General features: G+C 39.0%; 1 protein-coding gene across 1 annotated transcript in view; it reads left to right on the top strand.

Annotated features, from left to right (window-relative positions):
* The window catches only part of LOC136886210 (serine/threonine-protein phosphatase PP1-gamma catalytic subunit B), a 73123-nt gene that overhangs the window by 28919 nt on the left and 19074 nt on the right, over positions 1 to 25130 (top strand). Inside the window, exon 4 of the mRNA XM_067158951.2 lies at positions 8652 to 8866. Within this exon, the coding sequence (XP_067015052.1) occupies positions 8652 to 8866 (215 nt within the window). The remainder of the gene's footprint in view (positions 1 to 8651; positions 8867 to 25130) is intronic.

Below are 25130 nucleotides of genomic sequence, written 5' to 3'. Positions count from 1 at the left end.
GTTAACAGGAACAGACTTCTTAATATCTTAGCAGAAGATAATGTCCCACAACAGTTAATAGATAACATATACAACATGTACAGTGACAATCTTATTGCAATAAAGTTAGGTAATCATCAGACTGAAAAGGAAACCGGTCAGCAAAGGTGTGAGACAAGGTTGTGGACTTTTTCCTTTGTTGTTCATAATCTATATGAACAACATAATACAGGAATGGAGGCATGAAAGGCATGGATCAATCCCAGTCAGCAGATATCTCACACATCTTGATGCCATACTCTTTGCTGATGATGTTGCATTGGTAGCATCATCAGAAGATGATCTTCAGTGGTCAGTATTTAATCTCCAGAAAGTCTCTTCAAAATTCGACATGATCATTTCACCACAAAAGAGCAAAATAATGGCCTTTAAGGGGAAGGACCCTATCCCGAGTAAAATCTGTTTAGATAATAAAATTTTGGAAAGAGTCGACGAATTCAATTATCTGGGATGCAATTTATCTTACCAAGGGGAAATTGATATCTCTGCAAAAATAACCAAATTTACCAAAACAGCAGGAATCATAAATCATATCATGAAGCCATCTCTTGTCCAAAAACACGCTCGCTTATGTCTTTATAACACTTTAGCCAGACCAACCCTTTGCTACGGCAGTGAGGCATGGACAATAAGAACTCAAGACATTTCCAGAATTACAGCACGTGAAATGACGTTCATGCGCAGAACAGCAGGCTATATGAAATGGGATCGTATAAGAAATGAAGATGTGCTTAAAGGACTGAATGTGAAATCAGTAATCGATTACATCTATGATTACCAAGAAAACTGGAAACGTCATGTTCAAAGGATATAATCTGGAAGACTACCAAAGATCCTACGCTATCAACCAAGAGGACAGATCTATAGGACGTCCAATGAAGCGATGGAAAGAAAATGCAAGACCGTAACGGGCCACATGGCCCAGTACTTGGAAGGAGGAGGAGGAGGATGATGATGATGATGATTGACATAATCTCTCCTGCCCAAAGGCCAACCTCACCTTCCCGACATGAAGAAACCTGTTCCCACAGATGAGGCCCTGTCGACAGTCACGGCGGTATAACCGTTACATCCGTTATGGAGGAAATGCTGCGATTTCAGCTAGTCCATTAGCTGAGAGGTGGCAGCACCACCAATGGTCTTACTTCCTTCAGGCTAGCAACCCGTTGGAAGAAAGTAAAATGCAAGACCGTAACGGGTCACATGGCCCAATACTTGGAAGGATGATGATGATTAGTATAATGTGTAAAATATTCTTGAAAGTTATGTCATCAGTGATGTCATAACGTGTTGGGATACGCTGCAGAAAATCTGATTTTTTCTTTTGAAAGTATTATACATAATTTAACTATTAAAAAATGACTTTCACATCACAATCGATTTTATTCAGTGGTACTTATGGCAAAAGTTTTGGGTTTAGGTCATATAGCTGTAAAACGTGGCCAAGTTCACTGCTGTAGAGGGGCCTCACCATTAGCTGACCTGTTGAAGCGAGTCCATAATTTTCTGGTCTGAACACGTGGGGAAAGCAGTTCCTAGTGCTTAAGTCAAAGGAATCATCTCTCATTTAAACTAAAAATTGTTTTTCTGCTAAGGGATGATATAAAGTTGAGTTGCTGCCAGGAACAGCAAATGGAACTCATAACTAGACCTCAGATTTTTAGGCAGAAATAGGTTAGAATGCAAACTAAATTTGGTTATTAGGAAGTGTCTAGCCCGTTCTTCTGTTATGTAGCGAGAGTACCATACATTCTAGGGGTTTTGATTGGCTGTACCCCTGTTTATGCAAAACTCCTAGCCTAACCGATGCGCAGGTTAGGCTATACTTGTTACCCGCTTCATCAAGTTTGCATTCTAACCTATTACTACCTAAATATCCGGGCTCTACACATAACTGTTGAATGGTTTTTGGTATACTTGCTCCTTCATGTCTTGGAAGAGATTTGATAGGGTTTTCCACTTTTAATTCGGTCATAACCTAGTTTAACAAAGTCCCTCCAAGTCAATTAAGGGTACATGGACTTTCCTGGCCTAGTGTTATCTGCTAAGTCATCTGGTTTAGTTCCTTGCAGGCTTGAATTTAAGTTATTAAATGTTTTCATTCAGATATACCTAGTCTTAAGGAGCCAGTGGGGAAAGTAATGCTGGAAAAGCTCCTGTTTTATATTCTGAAAAATTAAATTCTTCCTTTTGAAATGAGGACTATACATTTTAGTTGTCCTTGTAGTTTCCATGTAAAAAGAAGTTTGTTTTGGCAATGATCATATGTACAATCGTATAAAACTTCAAACTTGCTTTCTGTCTATATTGTAACTGTTGTTCAAGCAAACTTGTAAGCATTAAGAGGGCTTCTTTTATTTCTACCTTGATAGTGGTGGGCTGGTCTGTATATTGTTGTTGCACCTAGAAAAACTGCTATGTGATAATATTTCAGCTTAAAACTCTGTCATCTAAGGTTCAGTATTGTATGAACTATATCAACAATTTTCATTCTAAATTATGTGCTGCAGGTCAGCATTTCCCCCCTCAGCATTGTCACATAGCGCAGAGGTGCCAACTTCTACGAATTGTCCGTAATTATTACGGATATCACTTCACAATTACGGCATTACAGCCAAAGGTGAAATTATTACGGAAAAGTGAGATCTGGAAAAAAAATCTATGAGAAAAAGGAAAGAAGGAAAACTATCTAATCCTTTCAAGCATTACTGCTCAAACCTCTTCATTTCACACCTTATGAGTTGGCAACGATCCATATTTAATAGTTACTGGATATTAGGCCCCTTTAATAGAATCATCATCTCATTTTTGCTACCCATGAGCATTGCGAAATTCATTGCTCTTCTCCACTGTAAACCCTTATGTAATTTTTGTATTTGTTACCTGATAGCAACTCTCTCATAGGAAGTGTTTTCAGTGTTGATGGAAAATATCAGGCAATTTAGGGCTACATTAAGCTACATACAAATCACTTATGGTTCAGAAGTCAATAATGCCATCACAAGAGGTGGGGGCGAGAGGTAGGAGGATGCTTCAAGAAAGCGTACACTGAAAAGTAGCTGATGGGTGCAAAACAAGCTAGCTTGCAAAGAACGTTTTACCACAGTACTAACTGGCAACGTGCACATTTTATTATGTAGTATGATATACTTTAAATTAGATTAGATTGCTAACAGGAAGGACAAAGGAAGTGTTGCTATCGGGAAGGTAGGAGTATACTTTGGATTTGACCAGAAAAATTTTGTGTGAGAGATTACTGATAACCTACTTCAGAGGTTGGCACCTCTGCATAGCGGTATTTTGAGGCGCATTGACGGTGTGGTGTAATGTGCTGTACTCTGAACTGTACTGACAAAATGTACTAAACTCTGGGCAAACATGGCATCTGTAGGTACCAGGCTTTTATACACGTCATTTTCAGTTGTATGTAGATTTTGTTATATGAACCTGGCAACTAAATGCCTACTCATTTTATTGGGTCTACAAAGAGCAATGAAGATTTAAGATGTTCAAGTAGAGAATTGAACAGTGTCTTGGTTTCTGTACTGATTGATTGTAAGGTAAGACTTGGAAATTAAGTGCTGTCCTAATAACATGAATATGGAGAAAGATTGTTGCCTTAGGTGTGCTTGGATGGTCTTTGTAAATTAAGTAGAAAGTTAGAAAATTAGAAAGTTTGGCACATGCAGAATAAAGAATCCAACTGTATGGGAATGTAAGATAGCTGATGGACTGGTGTACAGGTTTCCTATGACTCATCTTGTGAGTCACTGGTAACATCTGTGAGTTGAGTATCCACTCTTTTACTTATTGCACCACAAGGAAAACTGTTGGGATTTCTTTGAATTATGTCAAACCATGTCACACAGCAGATACCTGGGTTTTCCTATTGGTGCAATAAAAACTTTATATATTCTGCAGCAGTTACTTTTGTGAATTGCACTGTTCTTACTATAGATTGCATGACTTTCTACGGAACTTTGGCCTTTAAAATTACACCGAACATATCTGAAAACCAGGCGAGTTGGCTGTGAGGTTAGGGGCGCACAGCCGTGAGCTTGTATCCGGGAGATAGTGGGGTTCAAACCCCTGTGTTGGCAGCCCTGAAGTTGGTTATCCATGGTTTCCCATTTTCACACCAGGCCAGTGCTGGGGCTGTACCTTAATTAAGGCCACAGCTGCTTCCTTCCCCCTTCTAGCCCTTTCCTATCCCTTCATCGCCATAAGACCCGCCTGTGTTGGTGCAACGTAAAACAAAATTGTAAAAATAAAATAAAGTAAAAAACATATCCGAAACATTCGGTTGCAGGGCAAATTCCTGTAGGTCTGTTAAACTTACAATGGCATTTTCACATGCCTTGCCACGAACCTGCTATGCTGGCGTAGCAGGGGGAGAGGTTATACTCCCACGTGGCGCGTCCCAGGTGGTGGGTCCTAACCGGCTTGCCGGCGCACTTGAGGAAAATAAAATACCTCTCGCGGACCAAACACACACCCCGGTGAGTGGGGGAGGCAGACGAAGAATTCACCCATGGTATCCCCTGCCTGTCGTAAGAGGCGACCAAGGGATGATCCAATTAGAACCATAAAACTACCTGTAATTAGTACCATCACGCAGGGAACACCCTGGGTTGCATTTACTTGCGTGTAGTACCACTATGTTAGGTACGCAATAGGTTTGTGATTAGTAATGACAGTGTGTGAATCAGGGTTTGGGTCCTACAGTACCTGTGATTCGTATCCTTATATGAGCGACACCATGGTTCTGCTTTACCTATGTTCAGTTCCCATTGTGTGAGAAATTCCATGGGATAGTACGAGTCCCTGTGATAGTCCATTTGTGTGAGGAACGCCATAGGTTTGCGTTGCCTGCAAATAGCGCCGCAATGTGCGCAGCACCATAGGTCTGTGTTACATGTGCACATTACACTACCTGTGAACAGTACCATAATGTGTGGAATACTGCGAGTCTCCGCTACTTTTGATTAGTACCACAGCATTACACATAGTATTCTACTTTCCTAGTGATAAATACCATTATGAGGGGCTGATGACCTGGATTTTGGACCCGTTTCGACTATAAGCATAATCGATTCATCATCGTGCTATAGAAGCAGTCCCTTGGTCAGTAATACTATTGTTTTGTGCCATCTTCTGTGCATGTGAGGCACTGTGGGTCACATTCACTGATCGTTTGAAATTCATATCCGTCCATCCATTCATTCTTCATCCTCACGTTTTGAATTCTGGTCATTGGAGGATTTTGGACTTTTAAGTTGTCATATAATTTCATCTCATTTCGTACCATTAGGGGCTGATGACCTCATTATGTTAGGCCCCTTTAAACAAATCATCAATCATCACATGCCTTCATTCTGCACTCAGTTGTTCCTCCTTTCTTTCTTGTAGTGAGGACTATTGAACCACAGATGATGAATTCCAAAGTTAGTTGATAGCTATTTGTAGAGCACTGTACAGAAAGTGGATTGTCCAGTCAGTCGAAGGAAATGCCCTGTAATTAATTCCGAAAACAGACAGTCTTGAAAGAAGGTCACTGTGCCATGTGCAGTACCTGCATCAGACTATGTAGGATGGTAAAAATATTGCTAAAACAGTCCGCTAAGATTGGAAATTTTTCACTGAAGGACATAATTTGGCTTCTATTTCCACATTTGAGTTTTCACTTAATTCAGTGATTTGCATAACATTTTGCGTCCAAATCAAGGTATGTGTAGTTTTCTGTTAAAGGCACATTTCTGTTTAATAGAGGGCCTATTTAAGATGGGTTTTATTGTATAAGAGATTCTTCTGTACTTTGAATTTCAATGACAAAATGTACTAGGTTCTTTGTGGATATAGCATAGAAATTGTTCTCCAGTTTTATTTGTAGTCTGTAATGCTTCTAACTGGCAAACAGGGCATTGGTCGTTATAAGGCTTCTACCACTTTTTCAGTTGTTTGTAGATGTATGATCATGGGCCTGTTCAATTCATATAGTATCAAGAGTAGCAGTACTTATAGGTTACCATACGGTTATAAACAAAAGTTGTCCACATTCTCAAGATTTCTCTTGCAATCTCCTCGTACGCTGCAGTTTTGTTCATTTTATTGTGGTACTGTACGGAGTGAAGTGAATATAGGCAGGGTGCACCTCATGTGTTTGTCCAACCCTTCTCTCGTTTTCCTACGGGGTCGGGTATGAGGCGATAAATCTGTCGTGGCGGGTTTTTGTGACCGGATGCCCTTCCTGACGTTTACCTCATCAGAGGAGGTAATGAGATGAAATGAATGTGATATATGATAGTAGGGAGAGGATGAAACCCAGTGCCGGCACATAGCCTACTCCTGTCGAATAGCACCAAGGGGTCTGCTCTAGGCTTAACGTCCCCATCCGAGGGACGAATCGCCATCAACAGTGTCATGTTTTCTCACTCCATATGAGTACTGCGGAGAGGTTTGGAATTTAATGCAGGCTTTTGGCACGCAGTCTAGTGATTAGAAATTGTATACTACCACCTCCCCTACCTTGCCGGCCAACATTCTGATGGTGAATTTTTTTTCGAACAATGGGACTCGAACCGGCTAACCTCAGTGTCAGACTGTTTAGACTTTAGAGCCTTAACCCTTGATTAGATGCCAAACATTCTTCAAATTATGTAACATAAATTTTTTATGTAGAAAAGGTTTAACTCTCACGACTACTGTATGCTCTGCGCATTGCAAATTTGATATATTTTGGTCAAGATCAAATTACCTTCTCTAAGCACTAATTAGGATTAGGCCACGTGGAGCAGCCCTGTAACAAACAGTTTACCAAAACAAACTTGATCTCTCTGTATTAATGCAGGGCTGGACAAGTAAAAGAATACAAGAACCAGCAAAATTTCTTAGAACTCAGACAAAAGAAATAAACTTTTGTGTGTTTATAGTATTAACTAGTTCGATCTCATTGCCTTTAACAGTCACCACTGTTTCCTTATTTGACCCTCCTGGCATGTTTGCATTCCTTTGGTTCGAAATGCCATTGGTCTGATTTAAAAAAAATTATTTTGGCATGACAATTTATCAAGGAAGATCATTGCATCTAATTTGGCATCTGGTCAATCATTCTACCCAGCAAACAGGAATTTCACAGCCTGAGCTAAAATATATTCCTTGTTGGATGTAGGTATCCATTATCTAGCTATTATCTCAATACTACAAGCGTGCCAACTCCCCTGATTTTATAGCAGATCCAGTATTCTTGCTTAAACAATTCTGCGCTTTTCCTTGTTCTATCAGTTGCTGAAGGGAAATTGATGATCGGTGGACATTAATTCGGTGTTCTTAAATATCACAGATTCTAAGGCAATGTGGGGCAATTTTTAGCAGGTTTATAAAAGCAAAAGAACAGTTTATATCAATGCTTTCTAAGAAAACTTTGGACAGTCAACCTTAAAATCTGTTCAGTAAGCCTAGCATATGCTTTGAGCAAAAAAGAATTTGGATTTTTTGAGGGAAGTGGTCAGCTGATGTGCTGGAACAGCGATCAGCACTGGTTACATTGTGATTAGTACATTCAAGGATGAAGAGCCACGTATTCTAAAGTTGTGTAGTTACAAATAAATCACAAAGTCAGTGATGTAATAGTGTACTGTGAAAATATTCTTGAATTGATACAAGGTAAGTCATTAGTGATGGCAGAAAAAAAGCTCGTGATTTTAGACTTTTAGGTTGATTTGTGTAGATTTTTGGAAACATTCAGATAGATTTTGTTGCTCTGCCTTGTGTGATAGGTTAATTGTAAAGTCAGAAATTAGGTGTATGGCATAACACAATCCTGAAACCCTTAAAAATCACATTCACTGAGTGAATTGGCTATGCAGTTAGGGTTGCGCAGCTGTGAGCTTGCATTCAGGAGATGGTGGGTTTGAACCCCATTGTCGGCAGCCCTGAAGATGATTTTACGTAGTTTCCAGTTTTCACACCTGGCAAATGCTGTACCTTAAGGCCACAGCCGCTTTCTTCCCACTCTTAATCCCATCTCACAAGACCTATCTCTGTAAGTGCAACGTAAAGCAAATTGTATAAAAGAAGAAATCCCGTTCACTATTATAGACATTTCACTTAATGGGCTGAAAGCTAATCTTGGCACAGGAAAACCGTACTTGCTACATAGTAGTGCAGTACATATAGAACATAATGAAGTAAATCTGTCTTCGCTTCTCAGTGTAATGGTTATGAGAAATATTAATAGCTGATACAGATTCTAGTCACCATTCAATTGTAGCTGATATTTATAACTGTTTATGATCTGTCTTCACATGCATTAGAGATATGAGAGTAAACAAAAACTTTAAAAACAAATTTTACTGTTGAGAGTTTAAAAAGCCACCAAGTTAAATTTTTCTTATTTCTGGTGTGGAAAGAGTTTTTGAAAATATTATATTGCCCTCAGGCTGAAATTTACCGGGCCCAGGTTAGAAACTTTTGGGCGCCTATGCAGTTTTCCCTGGCGCCTGGGCATTTTCCAGACCTGCATTAATATCTCTTCTTTAGAAATACAATAGGGTGTGACCTGAATTGTACTGTTTGACTTGTTTGTCCTAAATAGAACTGTGTGTGTTTTGCAGGCAAACGAAGGTACAACATCAAGCTCTGGAAGACGTTCACGGACTGTTTCAACTGCCTGCCTGTAGCAGCCATTGTGGATGAAAAGATCTTTTGCTGTCATGGTGGGTTAAGCCCCGATTTGCAGAGCATGGAGCAGATCAGGCGGATCATGCGGCCCACGGATGTTCCGGACCAGGGGCTCCTGTGCGATCTCCTCTGGTCTGATCCCGATAAGGTTTGTCCTTTTGAATTTATAACAGATGGAAGTATGTAAGTTGTATGCTGGAAAATGAACCTCTTTGCTAATCTTGTGTAAGTAATGAAATGTAGTGAGCCTTTTTCTTTTTTTGTTTGTTTGAAATGCTTACCACTTACATATCAGTAGTAGTAGCCTATGTGTTTAAAGTAAGTACTTAAGGATGGTGTTAGGCAAGGTAGGGATAGCTTGGCAAACATTCCTGAAAATGGTTGTGATTCTGGGAATACATGAACACTTTATTAAATCTTTTTTTAAATTAAAAATTGTTACAGGAGTTATATTTTCCTTGATATCATTGCACAGTTTCAAGCTTCCAGCAATTTTATGTTGAATGCTTACCTATATGAATAAAATAGTATCAAGGATACAGCACTATAGATTCCTGCAGAAACTCTTCTTCCATATATATACTTTGGTATATATTACAGTAGAACCCCTATTTAACATTTTTACAGGGACCTGATTTTTAACCTTAAATGAGGGTATACCTTAAATTGAGCTTTCAGTAGAAAGCACTCCTTTGACCAGACATCTTTGCCTGTATTAACATAAATTGTACCCTCATACATTATTTACACAGTGACAGCAATAAAACAAGGAGATATCTACCCTACACACTGAACTTCAGTTACAGTTTGTGCTTTTTTCTGACATATTTTTGTCGGTGAATGCAAAACCGCATCGGTTGAAGGTTGTTCTTATAGCATTATAGATGTTTTTCTGTAAAAGTCTGGGAAGATACCAAACTTCCACAAAAACGCATTAAAATCTGTATGAAACAGTAATCGGTTTGTTTAAACATTTTTGTGGATGTTTCCAAGCAGCAGCTTACTCATTAGCACATATTTTCTAATTCCAATAGTCTGAACATGCATTTTCAGTTTCATTCTTAAAAATTGTAATAGTCACTCCACAGGCTTGTGGCAAATATTTCAATTTTCTTACTTCAAATGGCGTCGCCTAAGCTAGGTTTACTGCGCACGTATTATGAAAACATTTTTCAAACTCCCTGTAGAATAACATTTTCACAACAAATTTACATGAGAACAGCCTTTCTGATATTAATAAGACGTGAAAGTACATAACCTAATCTCTGAAATTAGTTATGCACACCACTATATCTTGAGAAGAAGTATCACATTATTTTATTTCAGTACATAGTATTAAAATTAAGCAATCATTTACTTCAGCCTTTATTTCTAAGGAGTTAACTGCTCTTATTGCAAAAACATATCTTGATATTTGTTTACACGAGCTGGAATTTTGAGGAGACCTCAGGCTCACTCAAAATGAACTCGCTCGCGCGTAGCGAGGAATCAACACGGAAGATGATTGATCGCATTCAGTATAAACGCTGGAGTAGTCGCACACTGTACAGAGGTAATCTCAAAAATAAGATCTCCTATTTTTTAAATAAAAACAGACTTGTTTATTTCTACAATGGTTTACATCATTTTACAGCTTGAACATTTAGCTATTTTTCTACATAATCGCCATTTCAGTCGTTGCATTTTTGTAGACTCTGTGACAGTTTTCGTATGCCCATGTCATACCAACTCGCCGTCACGCTGTTCAGGAAGTTGTGAACCTAATCTTTCACCTCGTCGTCGGTGCTGAATCGCTTTCCAGCCAGATGTTCTTTCAACTTGGGGAACAAGTGATAGTCGCAGGGCGCCAAGTCGGGACTATAGGGTGGGTGATGTTCCACTGAATCTGTTGCGGGAGATCAACGGTTTGCCGGGCGATGTGTGGGCAAGCGTTGTCATGGAGAATGTTTACGCCCTTGCTCAACATTCCTCTTCTCCGGTTCTGAATTGCCCGCCTGAGTTTTTTCAGGGTCTCACAGTACCTGTCAGCGTTAATTGTGGTCCCAGCGGGCATAAAGTCGACGAGCAATACCCCTTTTCGATCCCAAAATACAGTTCCCATGACTTACTGTGTTTGCTTGATTTTCCGCGGTTTTGGCGAAGACGAATGCTGGCCCTGGCTTGATTGTTGCTTGGTCTCGGATGTAAAGTGGAACGCCCAGGTCTTGTCACCGTGACAATTGAGTCCAAAAAGTTGTCCTGATCGGCTGCAAAGCGTTGAAGAAATGCGTGGGAAGAATCAACTCGGTGCATGTGGTCTTCAGTCAGCATGCATGGCACCCATCTTGCGCACACCTTCCGATATTTCAACTTTTCCGTTAAAATTCTGTGAGTGGTGCTTTGGGAAACCTCAGGAACAAAAGTGCAGAGGTCATCCAGGGTGATCTGCTGATCTTCACGCAGGATTGTCTCGACGGAAATTGACGGTCTCCCGCTCCTTTGTTCGTCATGAATTTCAGTCCGACCGGCTGCAAACACTCTACACCACTTACGAACATCCATGCACGACTCACCATACACTTCCGTCAATTGGCGATGGATTTCAATCGGTTTTGTACCTTTTGCGTTAAAAAACCGAATAACTGCGTGCAGTTGGCGGTAACACCCAACGGGAGCTCCGTTCTCGACGGTTGCCAAGACTGATTGCCTCAGCGCGGCGTGCGCATGTTTATATGTGAGTGCGGGAAACGCTGTTTGCAATATTGTGACCAACAGCCACATGAACAGAGTTTTGTATTTATAACAAAAGAAAAAAAATAGGAGACCTTATTTTTGGGATTACTCTCGTATTTAGTAGTGTATGAATATTGATGTCTGTTGTCTGTTAGGTCATCGGCCCAGAGGCTGGTTGGATCCTCAAATAGCACCATCAAAGGTTATGCGGTTATAAGGAAACCCCCAAAACCAATGGCAGCACCAAAATGAGGCGTACTAGGCAAGATGAGGAGTGAGGGGTTTGCCATTGCTTTCCTCACTGGGTCAGAAAGTACTATTGCAGCACGACTGACCCTATGAGCAGCACCTTTCATAACATTCAGATGCACTAGTCATGCTCTGAATGTCATTACTCAGCACTATCCATACCCCAACAACTTCCATATTGTCACAGCCATGGATGTTGACTGGGACTTCGGTGGAAGCTACACTTTACTCTGGCCTGTGCCAAGAGATGGATGCAAAAGTACTGTATCCATCAAGAAATGACAGCAGGCAGATGAATATTGATAACGGATAAAAAATTAACGTGGCCAACTTTACCCATAATAACGGGTGAATCAGTAAAACGGGGTTCTTTCTGTTACAGCGGCTGCGGTCGGATACGTATCTGAGTCTGAAATCTCACTTCAGCCCTAAGTGCCCGCGCTCTACATTCCTCTTTTGCCTTGAGTCATCCTTAGCAAGCTTGTGGTGTCTTACATAGGTTTCTTAATGTCCCATAACCAAAATGAACAGAAAAGAAATATTTGAGAATTTTAACATTTCCTTAATGCTAAATGCAGGTTTTGCCCTGTTGTGAATTACTTTAAATCTAATATAAAATGGCATTTCCCTTATGAAATAATTTTTGGGACTGGAAATTTCTTCCGTTAAATGTGGATTTACGTTAAATTGAGGTCACGCAAAATCAGGTTTACATTGTTTTTTGTGGAAATTTGGATAGTCTAGCGTCTGTGTGTTTATCACTTCCTGTGATTATCATTTCCTAGCCTCCTTTTTAACATTGTAAAAGAGCACTTCTGCTATAGTACTTATCACGTAAGGATATGCACTAAAAAGCAAATTTGGCTGATTATTTCTTTAATGGCTCATCACTGCTGCCAACTTGACTAGTTACATATTTAAATCAGTCACATAACCATCAACAAACCAACCTCGTAAGTATTAATGATGGAGGTTTCCTAATCCAAGTGAATGATTAATATATTCATAATTAAGTCTGTTTTCAAGCTCAATGATGAATTAAGGAAAACATACTCTCTCTTAACATTGTATTTCTGCCTTTATTTTGATGTATACATTAATCTTCTGTGTTAGCCCGGTGTAAATAATTCAGCTCCCTTCTTGAAGTTCGCTATTACATGTCAGACTTTAGTGAAACCACACTGTAGTTATACACAGAAGCAAATATATTACATATACATATGCCTTAAGTCATGCATAATACACAAAGGCTAAGTCTGCAAACCATACCAAAGTTGTGACAAGACAACGTTAGCTTGATAACAACATTTCCTTCCATTTCAACTGAACTGAACTAATCTGGTTAGAGGAGGTAATGTTGCTTTCCTTTTCAGAGCAGTTCTTGGAGATTTTTCTTGCTTCTTATACATCCTAATTATATTCTGTACATCCGAATTATGGTCGAAATAAGACTGGTATTATTAAAATGCTGCGTTAGTCATATAACACGAACTATGTAATTGAATGCATTATTCGAACATATCAAAATTCTACTTAGCTGGAATTACCCAAACAGATTTATAATCCTACAGGAAAAGAAAATATTCTTTACTTACATCCGCAGATATAACGCTAGTTATTTTCACAATACGGCTATTCGCAAGTCGCAAAAAAAACCCTTAACTATATAGTGCCAACGTGGAAGATTAACAGCAAGATGTTGTATTTGCAAGTAGGGCCCCTAAACTGTGTGGTTAGCGGCAATGAATCAAACCCAATAGTTAGAAAACAACTGCAATCCACTGACTTTACTATTAACAGGGGAGAAACACCAAGATTGTATCCTTAGTGTATGCACTTACATGGCATGGAGTATGTGTGTGTAATTTTGAACAGTGTGGTATATCAGTTTACGTAGGGGGGCGTTTATTTTCGTCAGTCTGAGGTCATTTGTTGAGCTTTCTACTGTATCTTTTTGAATAAAAAAGTGTACTTTTTAATTTTAGTTTTAAGGCTTTTTACATTGCTACCTCCTGTAGCAAATATCTTAGTACATCTTGTACAATTGTCTAACGTTAGTCGGTTTCTAGTATACAATTCAGTGTTTTTCTCTACTTAAATTATGCTACATAAACCGTCAGTTGTTACAGATAAAGAGCATATCTACCAATTCCCGATTTAGACGGGAGACTCCTATTTTCGACAGTTTTTCCTGCCTCCTGTCTGTTAGGTCATCAGCCCAGAGGCTGGTTGGATCCTCAAATAGCATCACCAAAGGTTATGCGGTTATAAGGAAACCGCAAAAACCAATGGCAGCACCAAAATGAGGCGTACTAGGCAAGATGAGGAGTGAGGTAGCCATTGCTTTCCTCACTGGGTCAGAAAGTGCTACTGCAGCACGACTGACCCTATGAGTAACACCTTTCATAACACTCAGATGCACTAGTTGTGTTCTGAATGTCATTACTCAGCACCACCCATACCCCAGCAGCTTTAATGCGAGAAATGTCTGTGTATTGCAACGCGTATATCGATTGTCAGTCTCTCGTTCTCGCGTGCAATGTTCATGTTCGCTCACATCAGTCTAGTCTATTCTAGGGACTAGTCGCTAGATATGGATTCTTTTTTAGTAATTTAGTGACAGAATTGAAATGATAGCGACTAGTGACTTTTCTAGAGATTTTAGGAGCTATTTAGAGACAATTCTGACTAATTTTAATTTATCTCAATATAAATAAATTAAGAGTGTCCGTACATTGCTCAGAATTGAAAAAGAATATTTCTGTACCGGTCGTGACCACAGTAACGAGGATTCATGCAGTTTCAATTTTCCGTAATTTGTATGTTTGTATGTATGTACGCCCATCACGTGAAAACTGCTGAAGAGAATTTAATGTAAATTGGTATATAAACTCGAGGAATAAGTTGCTACAATCTAGGCCATAAATAATTGTATTCAAGCTGAGTGAAATGGTAGTTTGAGAGGACTAAAATGAATTCTCAAATATTTATTATTGGCCCTATCGATAATGCTACATAATTAAAGTTATTAAATTTCCTATTATTTATGTCTTATACATTTTTACCGTACCGGCTATGAGATATTTATGAATTTATGAATGAATTTATGAATTTGTTGCCAAGTCCATATCAGCGCCGAAGTATGAGAAAATGGGTGAACAGAATTTAATGAAAATTGGTATGTGAAGTTGGGGAGTCAGGAATTACAGTCTACGCTGTAAATAATTTTATTCGCCCTGTTTGAAATGGCAATTTAGGGGAAGGTGCCAAAAATTTAATTTTTAATTACTAATTTTTTGGCCATATCGAAAAGTACTACATTACAAAAGTTGTAGAGAGTACAATGTCTGGTTATTTATATCGGGTTCAGTTTGACTGTACCGACTATAATATTGGTGGTGATGGTGATTAAATTGTGAAGATTATTATAAGAATGAGAAAAAAATCATGAAGGAAGAATTGCTTAAATAACAACACAAGGGGAAGTAATGAAAGAAAGGAGGACTTGCTTTACATTAGATGCCCTAATATCACAGAATCGGAAGAAGACTAAATGTGAAGGTCTGCAATATAGAAAGCTCATAAAATTGATCAACAATAACATTACATTGACCCTTGTTTGTTGTGATGTGCTTTGTTTATTCTGCTGCCATTTATCTCCGATAACAGCCTGCCTGAATATTGGCAGGAAGGAGCTGAGGAGTTAGATCTCTCTCTTCTTTAGCATGCTATTCCTCTGGTTCATAAATTTTCTGATACTGCTGGTACGTAACACACTGGATCATCATAGTATTCCAACTTTTGGATCTCTACTCTGAGGCAGAGATTGGAATGAGCAGTGTGCATGGAATAATGACACAGGAGTGTACACGGCTGTATGTGGCCTGGTCGTTCTAGCTCTGGAACTCTCAACTGTTAGATCGACACCGTAGTACTTTTCGTTAAAAGTGAGAGAATGTGCTGTTTTCCATTTTATCGAATATGTCATATGACAGCATTACTTTCGTGACATTCGTATTGATGTCATTGAAATGACCTATGTCGACTTCAGTTGGGAGAGCTATAAGGACGGTCTTTCTGAGAATTCCGTAGCGAAGCACGGGTACAGCAGCTTATTTGATACAAATAGCATTGAGCTTCGCATAATTGCGTGGGTGCTTGATGCAGTGTATTAATCGGTGCATTTGCTAAGTAATGGCATCTATGTGCATGACCGATTAACACATGTGGAACATGTTCATACTATTTTTGGAAGGCTTATCAGAGACCGATTATCTCACTCTCATACTTCTTGTGAGTTAATAGAGATGTGTAATTTTTAGCCTTGTAGCCTTGTATCGCAGCAGTCAGCCTTTGAGACAATAAGTGTTATAAATATATCATAGTACTGTATTGCATAAGACATGTAGAATAAGCAGTTTTGACCAATTATATCTCCTGATTTTTCCTGATTTTCATATCAAAATCTCCTGATTTTTGGTTTTGTAAAGTTGGCAGGTATGGAAGAGAGATGTTATGAAATATGTATTTAAGAAATAATAATTGTACCCGTTTACCCTTAAGCTATGAATATTTAGTATTTTGCTTTCAAGTTCAGTCCTAATGTGCCTGTGATGATCAACAACGGATCCAATTTCTGACTTGCATGATGCAACTGTGTAGTCTGAGGCATCTTGACTGTAACTGAAAAGGAGTGTTCAAACACACTTTATTTTTTTCTGGTTTACACTGCTTTTTTCCCCTCTAGATATAACGGGCTCTACTCTTGATTTTAGCATTTTCTACTTTGAAATTTTTCCTCATTTCATGAGCTTTCATATTTTCAGCAGCTTGTTTACTTTAATTCCACAAATAAGTTCCAAACTGAGTGAGTTCACTTTGCATTTAGGGTCACTTGGCTGTGAGTTTGCATTCAGGTGATGGTGGATTCGAATCCCATAGTCATCAGCCCTGAAGATGGTTTCCTGTTGTTTCCCCCTTTTCACACCTAACAATTATTGGGGCTGTACTGTACCTTAAGGCCGCTGCTGCTACTTCCCTAATCCTAGTCCTTTCCTATCCTTGGGTTGCCTGATATCTTCAATGTGTTCGTGTGATGTTAAAGCACTAGCAGAAAAATTAGTAGACTTCACTTTTTCAGTTGTGAATAAATAGATCTGCATTCTGTTGGTATGATTTATGGAACTGTGTAATCTGTATGTGATTTAAGGAATTGTGTAAACTTTATATAATTTTAAACAACTTTAAAAAAAAAAGCTTTGATTTGGGTAATGTATTATTTGGGAAGTTATTAACACTGGAGGGAAAAGTTGAACCTTTATACTTATCTTTCTTTTACTCTGAGTTTTACTCTGAGGATCTGGAAGCAGGGATGCATAATAGTCACCCTGGCACAAAAGAATCATGGCATTTTAATTTGTTACAGTTGGCAATCACACCTATCTATGGAGTTCTGGAGTCTATGCTTCTGTTATAAACTTCAGCCAGTGGCATTAACCATAGACACGGGTTGAATGAAAAGTGTCGCATTTAATACTATTTTGCTATAAAAGTAACACATTTTGTGGAGTGGTTGGCGAGTCCTTAGTCTTCACAGTGAACACGTCATTCTCCTATAAGTAGGGACCTGAAAAAATTGCATTTACGATAAATGCAAATTTTTTGAATCTTGTACTGAATCCAAGCCTACGGTAATTCAAATTCAGAATAAAATCATTTTATGCATAAATAGAAGTGCATCAAAATGCGAATTGTGACCCAAAATGCAAAATTTGTATGAATATGCAATTTTGGTGAGAATTCTGCGAAAATATGCTATTTTACTGGCAAAAACAACATATTTCCGAAAAATCGTCGGAAATACTCAAAATATGATGCATAAATCTTTCGACCGTTCCGATCGATGAAGAAAAGTAGCCAATCGATTGCCGCTTGCTGACTTTAATCAATATTTACAATGGGAATAGCAAGGGGAGTAAGATCTGTATCGATTACTGAAATGTAAATAGAGTGTCACGGAAATAACGAGAGACGCAGCATTGTTTTCCTGTTCAAAATTGAAACTAGTGAAGAGTAGAAAGTTGAGCGATCGTTTGGGTTATGGGACGCACGACAAAAACTGCGCACGAAAGGGCTCAGCAATATGCAAAGGATGGTTTATATGCCACAGATTCAGCGAGTGTTTTGCAAGTATTGTAATTGCCGAGTTGGGTGGAGGGGAAAAAAATACAGCATTGTGAAACATGCTAAATCTGAAAAACACGTGGGTAAGCGATGTGATAACGAAGTTCAACCCCTGCTGCTAGTACGTCTCAATGAAAGCAATCTTATGTGCTTATACAGTTTGATAGTTGTAAACGACAAAAAATTTCCAGAGGTAAATTCACGAAACGCACAGTTGAAGTATTTGCCAAAGCAAATATACCTCTGGAAAAGCTGGAAAGCAAAGAGCTAAGAGCCTGGATTACTGAGTTTTCAAATGAAGAGCTGCTATGTGTTGTAACTCTACGTGAAGTATATTTACCGGGTAAGTTTCGATTTCATTGATCAGGTACGGTTTAGGTATTACAACATCGAAACCACACGCAAAATTGAAGTATACCGAATTTGAGTGCGCTTTCCATATCGAACTATCTTACCCGTCCCCAATTGATCCAGTAATTTTAAATTATTTTGTCATAATTTGAGCTCTTTCTTCCTTTCTAGAAGTTGCATCTGACCACCAGAAAAGAACAGCAGAGGCTCTAGTGTGGAAGAACATCAACATACTCTGTGATGAAACTACCGATAGGATGGGCTGTTGTGTTTTTATCATCATATTTTAAGTCCCAGCCGGATCGAAAAGAGAGCTGCATGTTGTTTCTGTGAACTGTCTTGATGCAAGAAATGCTACAAACTGCTCTCGTGCTGTTTTAGAAGCTCTGCGCAGTTATAGTGTACCATATGATGCAGTTAAAGTGTTTGTTAGTGACAGTGCCCCGTACATGACCCGGTCTTATGAAACATTAAGTTAAATGTAGTCATAGGGGATCATTTAACGATTGTACAGTGCTGGGCACATAAGATCAGCTTGGGTGGCAATAGTTGGGTCGCAGTTATGACATTTAAATCGTGTGGTTGCGATGGTAAAGTCTGCATTTTTTAACACAAGAAAGCGAAAATATAATTATTTACAATTCTTAACATCGAAGTATGGTGTTTCATAGGAAGCAAAGCTTTTTCCTGCACATATCATAACCTAATGGAATAGCTGGTTTCAGGCTGTCGTCTATTTGAGTGCTTACTTTACTGATGTCCGACATGAGACATCAACAACTGTGGTATTAAGTACCTGACTGATCTGAGTGACTGAGAAGTGAATAGGCTTCACTCCACATGGTTTTTGTCACAGATCATACAGCTGGATTGGTTGACCACCTTACTGAACTTGAAGGGTCTCTGTATCCTACCTCTTATCTCCTTTACCCCAAACTGCATAACTTTGATGCCAGCTTTACCTTTATTTGTGAGGGGAATTTTTCTGCGGCAACTAATGATGCTTCGATTAAGCTTACTCCTCTACAGCAGGCTGCATGTAGACACACATTTCTCAGCTGCTCTTTCTTCACAGTGCAAGCTAGGCACATTGATAAAGACCCCAACCATAAGCATTTTGTGTCAATTCCTCAAGCTTTGTATCCAAAAAATATGATTTTGAATAACACTGATAAATTAGATGAGCTTGAGAAATTGTTTGGGGTAACGGATCTCTCCCGAAACAATATCTGGTCTGGTTACTTTTCTCTGAAACATGCAATTCAAACCTAGATGAAAGAAAGTGAAAAATATGCTTGCATTAACTGCCGTTCAGAGTTCAGCATATTTGGTAAATAAATACTGTCTTGAGTTGTTGTGGACCCCAACGAACAAGGCAGATAGCGAGCGTGTGTTGTCTCATTACAATACAGTGGTTACAGACAGACGGTGCAATTTGAAAAAGAGCAAAGCCGAAGTACTGACAATGCTTCCGTTTGAATAATGAATTTGTATTGTGTGTTAACCAAGGACAGTAATTGCACTTCATAAACTTGGAATCGTTAAAATTAATAATACCGTGTGATTATTTTAACTTTGTAAATAGATGCTAATTTTTCAGGTCCCTGCCTATAAGTAACACGAGGTAAGATTATATGATCGAAATTGATTTTCAATCTATTAGTTTGTGTTATGTTCATATAGTACATGTTGAGGATATGTTAAGTACAGAACAGAATTGACCTACCGGACACCAGTGGGATCCAAATCCATAACCTCCTGATTTCACGTTGGTTGCTCGTGGTTGTGAAAATTTAATATTAAGATTGTACGATGTACCTTTTGATATAATTTAACTTATTCTGTGGTGAAATTAGTTAATTTCTATGCAATTTCAGAGTTTGAAAGCCATCCCATTTGTCCTGTAAAGTATGCGTGATGAAAGTGGCACAAGGCTGTGCATATCAAACACATGATATTGATGCCCTCAAAGTGGTCTGGCTGATCCAACTGACTCGTTCCCCCCTGTGGGTGAGAAATATAATATATTCACGGAATCCCTTGCCTGCCATAAGGGGTGACTAAAAGGGGCAACATCAGCAAAACTCGGGGGTTTGGTATGTGTGGAGGTAGTCCGGCCCCGCGGTGTAGGGGGCAACGTGTCCACCTGTCACCCGGCGACCCCGGGTTCGATTCCCGGCTGTGTCAGGGGTTTTTAATTGTAAATGATTTATATCCGTGGCCTGGGGACTTTGTGTTTTTTTCGTCCTTAACGTTCCTTTCCTCACATTCAACACTTTACCCTTCCTCCGTTCCAGTTACATGCAGGTTAAAATCACATGGTGCAAGTAGAGGCAAAAGATCTCTATAGGTCGATGCCCCAAACAAATAGCATTTTATTTTTAAAAAAGTGGCAGTGTTAATAAACTCTTTGGAGTTTGACAAATTCACAATTTAATGCATGTACTGCTTGAGGAAGAGCCCGTTATGTGTGTGACTTTGCCTAAAAGTCGCAGGTGCAGTCGTCGCATATCCATGCTGTAGTATCCGGCTGAAAACTCGTGTCCCCTTACAGCCGAATGCCAAAGCTGAAAACCCTATGTATATGGTGTGGGGTACATGCCTATATGGCATAGTTTAACATTGGATCCTGGGGAGTACTTTTCAAACCAGAGGGTTATTTATTGCCTTGGCGCCTTTTAGGCATGGCTTTGAAGAAACAAAGCTGCCCAGTGTGGTCTGCCACCCAAGTTCCTAACATTCGATTCCCTCGGGCAACCCCCAGGAACAAGCACAGCGTGAAAGTTTGGGAATTAGTTTTCCTAGGTTCCTGGTTGCTACTTGATCTGAAGTTGCTCAATGTTAGTTTGTTACTCAAGACATGCACCGCAGCTGAGACTGATTGGTTTCTCACATTTGACCGCGTAGGTGATCATCCTATTAAAGTAGAAATCTGTGAATCGGGTGTGCCGTGATCTTCCACCTGAGACTGATCTTGAGCTAATGGATGATTTGTAAGAACTGTGGAGTGACCCGTCAGGTACATTTTGGGCAGTCACCGGCAAAGACATTGCCAAAGACTTATAACAATAAAAATCTTCCACCTTTTTGATACTTATATTTGCATTTTATCAAATTAATTAATTACACACAGTACATGTTTTGTTCTTTTTAAGAACATCTTCAGCTGTTTACATAGCTTAGGTGATTCACTAAGTGTATCTTTTTAAGTACTTTATAATCAGGTACCTTGTTCTTATTAAATACTACGTAAATATAAATTGAATTAAAATGATTTAAAAACAATGTGGTGGTTAAATGAGTTAGTGAAATGAGATGGAATGGATATACTTTATAGTTAGCCTATTTTAAAAAACTATTTCTATTCATTTGACCAGTTGTTAAAAAGTATCCAGCACTTTTTCTCTAAAATGTTTCGCTTGTCTTCCAGTAAAAAGTTTTTGAAAAAATGTGTCTTTTTTGACACTGTTCTGAATATTGTTAAGTGTTCACTTCATTCACTCCCTCCAATGTGGCTGCTATTTGTTTTTGAACTTACATTATATATCTTGAATTGGGTTAGTTACGGAACCTTGAAGCTGATTGCCGTTTGCTAATAATAAAGGAGCTTCCCCATATTCTTGCTGTTGTCAAAATCCATTCCTACTGTGACCTAGGAGGAGCTACGTTTGAAGCAGCCTTCCGTCTTGTATCTTTCTTTCAAAAGACATTGCCACCAGTGTCTTAGCATCTTTTAAGGTGTCGTTGGCACCAGAGAAAGTCGAAGTAACAACCGGTTATTACAGGCTTGAGATTGTACATTCTACCTCTGGCGCGGTGCGATAATTGACAGTCTGGACACATGGTATCTCGTATCGATGCAAGTTATGGGCAAGATACCAAGCTCATGGCGTGGAGCAGTGCACACCTTCCAACATGTGCACTAACTGGCCTGGTTTTCATTCTTGTTGGGACAGAAAGTGTTCTATCTCGTTGAGATGGTGCAGGAGATTAAGATCTTGGATTATCTTTGCTTCTGCAAAACAGATTATAACATAGAGCTTGTCAAGTTTGTCGTTTATTCTACCTACGACATCGATGATCTGTATTCAAAGAGTAAAAGCTTGAAGGTGCAGTCTGCTCCTCTTTTGACCACAAATAAGACTGTGCTGATGAAGGCAACTAAGCCGGCGCTGCAGGGGAAGAAGAGTCTCCTTCCCTCAATACTTCGGCAAAAGCTACTCTCCAGCCAGCAGTGGCTTTGTCGTCCATTCCATCTAAATTGGCTTACAAGTTTCCTGCTAATGACGTACGTTTCAGCTCCGACATTTGGTAATGTCTTGTTGTGAGTAGGTGTGATAGATCATCCCTTTTTTCAATAAGCTGAGAAAAAAAGGGACATTGAAGGTACGATTTGCTTCCCTTTGGGTGTTCTGGAGGAAAGCTGTGGCATTGTGCTGTTTTTGGATCAGCCATAGTGTGGTGACGCACCCCTATGTACCAGAGAGAGAAGTCCTCCCGGTGTGTACCTGTGACACTCATCTGACCACGGAACACATCATTAAGGTTAAAATTTTACTTTAAACTTATTTTGTTCATAGTTGTCACCAGTCACACACTAGTTTTCAGGGCGTGGTGCTCAAGCAGTCACCCTTTGGTCCTGTCATATAGTTTCTGTTAGTCCATATCCTTCCCCTTTTCTCAACTTCTGATCTCGCAGTCTCCGTCTCCTTGGCCTTCCCACGGGCCTCTTTCCTTTCACTTTTCTTTCAAAGTATTGCCTTGCTGTTGTAGATGTGTCCATTCCAGTTGGGTGCCCACAACACTGGTGTCGGCACCTTTGTATGATGCCAGTAGACATTTTTGTTTTTGATGTTTTCTTGTTTTTTCATTTCATAGTGTTAATTAATTTCATTTTTGCTGCTTGCATTTTGCTAAATTCTTAATATGGTACTGGGTTGTAGTCCATAGGTAAGGATTGGACCGAAGTAAGAGCTGAAGATGGCTATATTTTGGCTTTCGGGGGTATTTTCTTATCCCACAGCAAATTTATTGCATGGTTGTGGAAGTGTTAAGTTTTTTTTGTCCTATTAGGTATCTTGCTGAACAGTATTATCCTTTGAGATGATGCTTCCAAGGCTTTTGAAGCTAGAAACTGTTGGTACCTTAGCTCCTTCCAAAAAGATGGCGGAACTTATATCGCGAACCATACCGAATACCACACGCTGAGAGCGAAGTACGTTAACCACATGGTGAATGTAAATATTAGCTTTAGTAACGAGGTTTTGATCGCACTGTGCTGATGTAAGTCGATATGAATGGCATTTTGGGATTGGTTGGATGTCTATGTTTCAGCGCATAACCACAAGACGGAGCCAAAATCGGGCAAAACTTCAATTTAGAAGTAATGTGGAGTATATGTAGTGAACTCATCCCAGCTTTTCTTCCTGAATTAGCTTTCTTACAAACAGCTTCTTGTTCCTGTATTCCTAAGCCATGTATTCTATTTCCTAATCCATCTGTTTTTTTTTTTTTTTTTTTCACGATGTTGCCTTTTCAGCATATTTCTTTCACAGCATTCATGATCCATTCATTGCACTATGGTGTTTCTTTCTCCCTGATCGAGGAACTTGTCTCGTCACATATTTAAACTTCTGAGACAAGGGTGTTACTGAATAGTAGTCATTCTTGGATATTCTGGCAGATGTTTTCCCTTCTCTTATTTTCTTTCAACAACCCTGTCCTTATCTAGGGCATTTTATTGTGTTTAACCTGGATCCACCCAAGATTTTATTTTTTGAGAATCAACTTGTAACTTTTAGCGTTGGATAATGTGCATATGAAGATCCCAAAAAAGCTTTAAATTTATTTATTCGACATGTAACTTCCATGAAAAGGCTCGTGCCATATATGGCACGCTGGGCAGAAGTGCTGTCTTTTGTTTCACATACGGGAATTTGGATGTTATTCCGCATTTGGCTTACAAATATGCTTTTATCCAATACTTTCTTTTGTAAATCATCTGTATACAAGGTTTTCTTCAATATTTGCATATATTACAAAAATAATGATGTTCCAGAACTATTCAAAATACCTAGATGTTTGATTTTTGGTGCTAGGGGTGGAGTTATAGGGGTTGTAAATGACCTAAGTTTTTAGTTCTATGAGAAAATTTATTTTTTGAATAATAATGCTAAAATCTCACAACTACCCAAAACACTTACAGTGAAACTCTGTTAAGAAGTTTTTCAAGGGACTGTAAAAAATAAACTTCTTAATCAGGAAACTTCTTAAAAGGGGTAATGCCCAAAAACTTATTCTGTACTTTGAAATACATGTGAAACACACAGCCAACAATTTTCCTTGTTTGTGGACAATACTGAAATAGGCCGATATATAAGAGCTGCTAACAGAAAGCCACAATATAAAAAATCGATTATCATGACAATATTTTTAGAGATAAAGTAAAATAATTGAACATACCGTATTATAAATATAATTGATAAGAGAAGGGAACATATTAAGTTAAATAAAAACGTTGCGAGGTTTGCTTATTTTAGCAGGCAGAACCATTTCCTTGCACGCTTTCCTTTCCTCCGCACTTACAGTCTGCTTCGCAACAAATTGTTTTGTAAACGATGTCGGCTCAATTTTTAAAGCGGTCCAGCCACCCGTTCGACGCGGTAAAAGGTACCCTTAATTTGCGTGCGGCTTTCTCCTGCACAATAGTCCCACTGAAAGGTATGTTTAAACTTCGCTGCTGTTTAAACCACATTAGCAGAGCTTGTTCTATTTCATCGTACTTTTCAGATTTAACTTCCTTACAGTTTGCTGAAGTATTCCCAGCAGAAGCAGAGATCTCTTCTTTCTTCGCTAGAATACCGTTCAAAGTAGACGGCGGCATCCCCAGCTCCTTTGTCAAAGCAACACGGGAAAGT

This window comes from Anabrus simplex, chromosome X, assembly GCF_040414725.1.
Source record: "Anabrus simplex isolate iqAnaSimp1 chromosome X, ASM4041472v1, whole genome shotgun sequence".
Taxonomy (NCBI): domain Eukaryota; kingdom Metazoa; phylum Arthropoda; class Insecta; order Orthoptera; family Tettigoniidae; genus Anabrus; species Anabrus simplex.
Note: the sequence above shows the minus strand (reverse complement) of the source record. Positions and strands in the feature narration are given on the sequence as shown.